The following is an 8,706-nucleotide window of genomic DNA, read 5'->3' as shown; positions in this document are numbered from 1 at the left end:
GAAAATTTGAATCATTAGGCCAAGGTAATGATTCAACTATGTTTGTGTGAGTTATTTTATGTAAGAACCATACGTAGCTTCATATGGATTGAGTCATTAATGTTTTTGAATAAAAGTTGCCAAAAGAAACGTATGTCAGTTTGGGTTAACTCGTTCATTTGATTCTTTTTAAATTATTGTTGATAAAGTATTTATGTAGGCCCATTAAGCTCAATTGTTTCTCTTGTGATAAGTCCTTAAAGATTTTCTTAAAATTTTATTTGTATTGGGGACACTGATATCATCAATTTGTACCATTCCAATTTTCAATCAGACGTCTGTGATTCCTGCAATTCCAGTAAAACTATGTCTTTCATGATATCATTAATCTTAATGGGCCATAATTTGCAAGTCCTAGTTAACATTGCTTCACATGCTGAAAGCTATGAGAAGGAACATGGCTTAAAAGCATGGAATTCATGTCCATACAGGAGGCTATGTTGTTATCCATCTTAGCTTGAAGCATGTTATATCTCCATTTTGTATTTCTTGTTATTTTTCAGATAATATATTAGAAAGTATCAAAAGTTCTCTAAAGAATGATTACCAAAGTGTATCTGAGTCATTAGAACTATATTTTAGTGAACGTATTAATGAAATAAACTCAATACATCAGGAAGTCTGCCATGAACGCGAGTCGTTACGCGAACTTCGCGAGGACATTGTGAAAAAATCCAATGAAATAGAACAGAAACAAAAACAAATTGCTGAATTACAGCAAACTTTATTAAAAGATAAAACTAAATTTGATGATGAGATGAAAAAAGAAAGGGAAGAAATGGCTCGACGTTGGCAGCAACTCCGAGACGAGATCACACGTATGGAGGAGATGCACAACATTCAAAAGGTGAGGCCACATGATTGCTTAGTGTCAAAGGTCACAGGTAATGTATGCACTCTGATTGGTCAGTTTAAAGAGGAATATTTATCAAGTCTGTTTCTCATTGAAAATTTTGATGGGAAGTTAATGAAGGTTAATAAGTTAGTTTGAAGTTTGACGGAACGTAATGTTTGGAAAATGGTTTGACTGTTCAATTAAATTCCGTAAAAGATGGTCCTATGTACTGAAATTTCCAATCGTATTTCTGGTCGTAATATTATTGGATGCATGCCATTGAATATAATGGGCTTTGAAAATGAGAACCAATCTTGATAAAGAGAGATGAAAGGGTGAGGTCGGCTATTCTATTATCTGACCACAGAGAAATCCTCATAGAGCAACCTTAGTAGGGTTCTAATTTCTCTTAGAGCAATCTAAATAGTATGGACAAATCAGTATTTTTAAGATTCATCTGATTTTACATAAAATTTCTTAGAAATATTTCGGAAATCCAAGGGAAAAGTTGCAAACTGTAGTTTACCCCAAACAATATAAAGGTATTGTGTCTATTAATACCCAGGGATTGCCTACAAATATCTCATGGTTACATTTAAATTCCATAAGGTTGCCTATATATAACCCTGACTTTTCCTATTAATGACCTATGGTTGCGTCCATCTGAGGGTTGCCTATAAATAACCTAGGGTTGCCATCTAATAAATGTCCTGAATGCATCAATACGTTGTTATTTCACATCACTCTTTCTATAATTACACCCAGAGCTTAGTTATCTCCCTTTATAATGAATGATGATGTTATTAGAAAGCTCTCTCAAACTTCTTGCTTCTATCACTCTCAGTATGCTCTACTCTGCGCATGTTAAAGATCTTTCAATTGAAAATTGACAAGTCTATCAGCTTGTTGGTATTATTTTTCGCAGTGCTAAATGAAAATAGAAGCCAAAGTAGCCTCAATGTCCTCAATGCGAACAACATGGAATAGACTCAATATATTTTCGCAATGCTCAATAAATCCCTTCATATTTACGTATGTATATCATATTTCAATTTGGATTTTTTTATTAAAAATGATTTATAAAGAAAGCCCAAAAATTATTAAAGAGAAGTTCCCATCAAACATAGCTGGGAAATTGAAGTTTGAGAGAGCCTATAATATTCTCTTAGTCTGCATGAAACATGGCTTTATAAGATCCATTTATTATAATATTATATTATTCTTCTGCTTGTTGATGGTAGGGTTTCATCTAGGAATATTATATAAACACTATATTATATGTCGTCAAGAATTTGTTTGGTGTCAGAAAGTATGAGTGACTTCACTTTCTCAATTTAATTTTTATCTTGATTGCTCATAAATTCATAAAGATAATTACGGTACTCTGATGAAGAGCTCTCCCATTGTATACCAAAAGACCAAAAAATTAAAAGCTATTATCTTCACTTGTTAATCAAGTTTTGGTGAGTTTGGACTTCAGTAAAACTTGTATGCTGATATAAAAAATAAAATGTATCATTCCAGATTAAACTTAAAAAGTTGCATTCAAAGATTATTTTAAAATAAATAAATTGACTTCCATTGATGCTCATTTGCCTAATTGGGCATCAGTTTTACAAGATTCACTATATCAATATTTTCAGTAATAAGCTAAACGTACTTTACCTTGAGAGGTTAAAGGTTCATTCTCATTCTGAAGCTAAACATAAAAACAAAAGGGGAAAGGTTCTTGAATGCTCTTTGATTAAATTTGAAAGGCATTTGGGCAACGTAAAATCCTAGATGAAATCCACTGGTGACAAATGTTGTGTCCTGTTTTTTTATCATTTATAAATTTTCAGGTAACCAAGCTTTGTAATTTTCCCATAATTCTTTTGCTCACTTTGTTGTTAACTTGTGGGTGAATTGTCGGTATTTCGATACTATGGGTAAAATTCAATCGAGGAAAGAAGTTGTCTGATCAGCGAGTGTTATTAATTAAACCGTTAACCTGCTATATTTGAGTTAGTTAGATGTTTTTATTAATCCAGGGTTCAGGTATTTTTCTTTATTATTCTTTCACAATTAACATCTGCAAATTATTTCTACGTGTTCGCAAACGCTCCTGATTCTTTCGTCGGCTATTGATAGAACATTACACACTTTATGGATAACAGTCACTTTATGTTAATTTATTCAAATTTATGCACATCCTTATTCAAAGGATCGTAAAGTTTACGGTAAACACAAACAGTCACTATTAACAGTTTCTATAACACTAGAAAGCCATCTAAGCTCTAAGTTCAAAAATATTTTTTATTAACTTCATTGAGAAATACAGTAATCTTATTGGATAATAATACCAAATTTAAATTTGATTTTTCAAACTGACCAATCAAATGACACTAAAATCATCTTTAAGTCAAGTTTTTTTAGAATAAGGTTTTTTATGTAATTATATTGAAATTTCTCGTTGAGTTTGTTATCCATATTGTATAGTGTTCTAGGCTTCCCATTCAATAAGTGCATGTAAAACAGATTAAGGGCAAATTATTCACATAGATCCGAGATGGCTCATTTAGTCTTCAGTACATACTGTATAATTGAGAATATAACGCACACAATGTACAAATTAGTAAGGTCAAATGGTGTCAATTATGGCGAAGTTAAGAGCAGAATCTGATATTACATCGAGAGCTAGTTATTCTATCAAGCCATGCATGCATGCCCTCTATATTCACACTAAGAGTCAGGAACGCCATGATGCTTAATAAATTTGAAAATCACCTTGATTTGACATCAGTTGAAGATTTAAAGGAATAAAACTTGGCAATTTAGCCTCTGAAATTTTAAAGGATACTGTGCTTAAAATTTAACTCTTTTTGTCCAGTCAGTGATATTGTAGCAAATTCCATACAAAAATTATCAAGTCCCCAAAAATAAATTTTTGAGAATGTTTTATTATTAGCTTAGACAGTTTTAAAAGTAAACATTTTGATGTATTTTGTATGTTTTTATATATTTATTTTCTATTTTTAACTAGCAAGAGTTTGTGTCTGGTGTCACTCTATGTAGGTGCTATAGTAGTTCAAGGGCAATAACTCTTTATACCGCCACTTTCTTATTAATGTGTGTAGCCTACCTTTACTTATCTTATATATCTTATACCACTCTCATCTGGAATGTCGTAGTAGCCGTTTCATTTTAACGTAGTTATTGGTCGGAATTTAAAATCCTGGAATTGTTACTATGGTGATGGAGTACTGTATGTAAATGTTTTTTATTTGCTGTGTTTGCACTCCCAGATTTATCAATACATGTATATATATATATATATTTATGATTTAACCTCCGTGGATGATGATATTGGGTACAAACAGCCTGACTCGTAAAAGTGTGTTTAAACAAAGGTTACATAATTGGGTGTATACGTACAAATACCAGTGGTATAATAGTGTTCTAAATCATAAGGAGAAGAATATCAAATTGCAGTTAATAAATCATATTCCATCAACTAAGTTAATGAGGTAGAAAGGCATACATGGATCTTAGTTGTTAGTATATTATCAAGATGTGATACAAAGGTTTGATTTTGAAAAGAGTGAAAAGGTTTGAATTAATAAGTAAGTGCGAAAAATGGATTTAAGCTAAGAAGATCGTTGAAATGTATAAATGGATTAGCTGACCGTCAGAACGTTACAAAATAAATCGGTATTGTATGTTAGTGATATAATGAAAGGTAATGATTTGGTAAAATTTAGTTCCAATTCTGAGGAAATAGTTCTGTGGGTTTTCTTAATAAGCCTATTGCATGTACTTTAGTTCCCTGATGCTTAAATAAAGAATAAACCTGATACAACAAACTGACAAAGGAAACTCATGGGGTTAAAATATTGTCTTTGAAAAGGCAGTTTGATGTCTCTGCTGTCTTTGAAAAGGCAGTTTGATGTCTCTGCTGTCTTTGAAAAACCAGTTTGATGTCTCTGCTGTCTTTGAAAAGGCAGTTTGATGTCTCATTAAATTAATTTTGCATTTTGGTAAATTGGCGTTATGATAAAAATATAGTTATCTCCTTTAACACTTTTATGATAGAGAAAAATTTTATAATATTTACAGAAATGATTTGAGATATTACGAATAGCTGACCTCACCAAAATAAAAATTTCGAAATCAAGGGAGAGAACCTAAATTCCATGACAAACTTGAAAATAACCTTGTACATAAATCAAAGGCATGGTCAAGAGATTTTCTAATATTTTCATGACTTTGACGAAAAGGTGATAAAAAAGGTGATAAGTTGATAAATAACTTTTTTACTTTTTTCCAGGGAAGAGTAAAACTTGATGTTGGAGGTCACATTTACACTACGTCCATTTTGACCTTGACTCGAGATCAAGATTCAATGTTAGCGGCCATGTTTAGTGGGCGTCATCCAATCAAAACAGAGGCTGATGGAACTGTGTTTATTGATAGAGATGGAACCCATTTCCGCTATATTTTAAATTTTCTTCGCGACGGAGGATTAAATGCTGAAGCTTTACCTAGAAACAAACAGACATTGCGTGAACTTAGAAACGAGGCTGTTTATTTTCAGTTAAGTGGTCTGGCACAACAAGTAGAAAAATTACTAGGTTGAATTCCTTAAAGTGATTATATACAAGAATTTCAGCATAAATCCGAAATGAATTGGTTAAAGTCATTGTATGAAGGAGAAATATATAAGCTTAGAGCACAAAATAATTTGCAATCAAAAGCAAAGCTTCTGTATAAGGCATCCGTCATTCTTTTCCAAATATTCTGGAATCATTCTGTTAAATTCTAACAATAGACGCTCTATATTTATAGACTTTTCTGAAGAAATAACAGGATCTATTGAAGTTTACTTCCAATGCACCACTGTAAGCTTTTAAGATCAAAGTTTAGTTTTAGTCACCATTAACTACTTCTGCTCTCGATTTTGCCATACTTTGGACGAGATTTTGATTCACGAAATTACCTTGCTTGTACAGAGTTTATTCATGGTTTTTGATCTAAGAATATTGTTAGTATATAGTTTAATAGTCATGACAAAAAATTTCTCTGAGGTTTTGAAAGGATTGGGCTACCTTTGTTTTGCACTCTCAAGAAAGAGATCTTGCAAACAAGCAAACCTAAAAGCAAAACTTTTGGTCAGGCAGGCTGACCTGGCTCAGAAATTTCTTGTATATAGTCACTTTAAATTTAGTGCTCAAATCTTTATTCCAACTTGTTATTTGATATGGCTGGGAGAACTGCCTTAGTGTAATTCATTACAAAATATTTCTGACAGTAATACTACCTCTTAGAATTAACATAAAATTTAGATTTTCAAACTTAATCCATAAAACTTAGTAGTTCCTAGATACCATGTAAATATTATAAATTACGTTATTTAGATTTATGGTATTATACAGGGATTCTGTTGTATATTAATGACACCAGATCATTGATTCTTGAAACGATCTTGGCACTAGGATGTCCTAGAATCAATTTTAGAAGATAAGAACCTAGGACATCCTAGCGCTAAAATCGTTTCGAGATTGATAAATATGTGCTCTTATTGGCCGAATTTGAGATGTGTAATTTTATGTTCATTGTAAGAGGTGGTATCTCTTTAACTTGAGTTTAATTTTCTTAGGTTATACCATATTTAAGTCTTTATATTCTCATGGCAGATAAGCCCGAAAAATTACCCGTTCCCCAGACGTGATATACAAAGCGGATATCGGCATAAAACGTCACTTTTTAAACATGGTGATATTCCATCTGTATCTCATGTCCAAGGATAGGATAGGACTGAACAAGATAAATCTTGTTGCAATATTTCTCAATGCAAAGTTAAAAAAGATGTCTAAAAACTGTAAAAAAAATGTTGGGCCAGGAAATGAAAAGGTGACTTCACCGAGTGAATTCAGGTCTATCGATTTAGTTGAGGTCTATCCAATCATGGAACAAGAATTCTTACCTGGTTACAGTTGTATCAGAATATTCCTAATATGATTGGATAGATGGAATCTCTTGGAGGGAAACCTTGAAATGATTCCAAAGCTTTTGATTTCATGTGAATTAGATTGATTCAACTAGCCGGGCTAGGTTAGCTTGTTACTATAAGTCTCACTTTGATGTATTGACTTTTAAATAGCAGTCCATTACAATATAACAATTTAATTATTGTCTTAATTAAATTATAAATGTCACACAAATAGGCTGAACCTGCAAAAAAAAAAAAAGCAAAAATTCTTAAATTCTTGCCATAGATGAATTTGCTTTATATTTGTGAGTTAGAATTGGCATGGTTGATGCTGTTGGTATATAATTATGAGGCAAATAGAAGATATACAATACTATACAGTAGAAATGGAACAAGTTAACATACAAGGTATGTGTCCAGTCACTTCTTCTATTACTACTGTGTCAGTTATTCTGAATTGTATTTTGTAATTTCACGCATATGTATGTTTTTCTCTAGTTGAGAAATGATGCTCACAAATAAACAGGATTTTAGATTCGGGGCATTATTACACAATTGTTGGATGAAATAATATGAAATGGAGTTTTACATCCTATATTTAGCTTGTTATGTTAGATAAACTATATATTAGTTGTATTGAATATTGTTTTTGGCCCAGTTTTTGTTTTGACTTTGTCTGAGCAAAGTAAAAAGTATTTTTAATTTTTTTTCATTAGTTTGATGAGAATCGGAATAGTGGCCTCAAAATAGTACTATTGGTCTTAGAATGACTTTACATTAAGTCTTCAAAATTTGTTTTTACACAGGGTAATTTTCAGCCAAAATTTTGGATTTACAGATAGAAATTTCTAAGAGAGAAATATGTTTCTTTTCAATGTAAACTTACAAAAAATTGTATTATATATCAACGCTATGACATTAAAAGACCTAGTGCTAGAACAGTGCTATTTTAAGGCTGATATTCCAATTCTTTTCAAAATATAGAAAAATTCTAGATAATAACGTTTTATTAGGTTGTCATGGTGATACACATAGATTCAAATTTTCAATTTTACACATTTTTGACTTTGATTTTTTTGAGATGTTTTGAAATATTTATCAATGTTTTTGACATTTTTTGGTAGAAAAGTAAAACTGACATAAACTGTCTTTGGCACCTTGCTTTATTGTGGGTAGGTTACCAGTATCAAGTATTGTAAACCAAATTGAGATTATATTATGTTTGTAGTAAATTAATTCAAGAGAATGGTTCCTGTTCTATAAAAAATCTTATGATTGAAATTTGTCGTGCAATTTTACATATAGAGAAATGCCATACTTGCTTGAAGGGAATGTAAAGAGGATTTCTAAGTTGTTTATGTGTATCAGGGACACTGATAGCATCAATTTGTACCATTCCAATTTTCAATCAGAGGTCTGGGGTTTCTGCAATTCTACTAAAAATTAAGCATTTGAAGATGTCACTAATAGCAAAATATGCTGTATCACTTAAGGACTTCCCTATTAGTGACCTCTGCAAACACTAAGTTTTAGTGGAATTGCAGGAATCACAGTTTGATTGAAATTAAAATGGTGCAATTGATGCAAATTGATGCTATCAGGGTTCCCGACACACATACAAAATTTAGAAAACCTCTTTACAATCCCTTTAATGACAAAAGTGATCATGAGATTTTTTTGTAAAATGGGATCCATCTGTGTGTAAAGGTGGTCTCAGGTCGAATGTTGATTTAAAGCATGTAGTTGCAGTCAAGATCAAGGAAAGCAACTACAATGAATGTGAAGTCAGCTTTCTAGACATCTTCACAATGTCTAACTATTACAACCCTTGGCTTATACCTTGACTGCAGTAGTAACCTTTCTT

General features: G+C 31.7%; 1 protein-coding gene across 1 annotated transcript; it reads left to right on the top strand.

Annotated features, from left to right (window-relative positions):
• Positions 1–5,186: 5,186 nt before the first annotated feature.
• Positions 5,187–5,489, top strand: LOTGIDRAFT_131507 (hypothetical protein; the record flags this gene model as incomplete). Its single annotated transcript, XM_009066229.1, has 1 exon — positions 5,187–5,489. A coding segment is annotated over one exon (303 nt), but the record flags the coding sequence as incomplete, so codon positions are not given.
• Between the last annotated feature and the right edge of the window lie 3,217 nt (positions 5,490–8,706).

This window comes from Lottia gigantea (assembly GCF_000327385.1).
Source record: "Lottia gigantea unplaced genomic scaffold LOTGIsca_74, whole genome shotgun sequence".
Classification (NCBI taxonomy): domain Eukaryota; kingdom Metazoa; phylum Mollusca; class Gastropoda; family Lottiidae; genus Lottia; species Lottia gigantea.
Note: the sequence above shows the minus strand (reverse complement) of the source record. Positions and strands in the feature narration are given on the sequence as shown.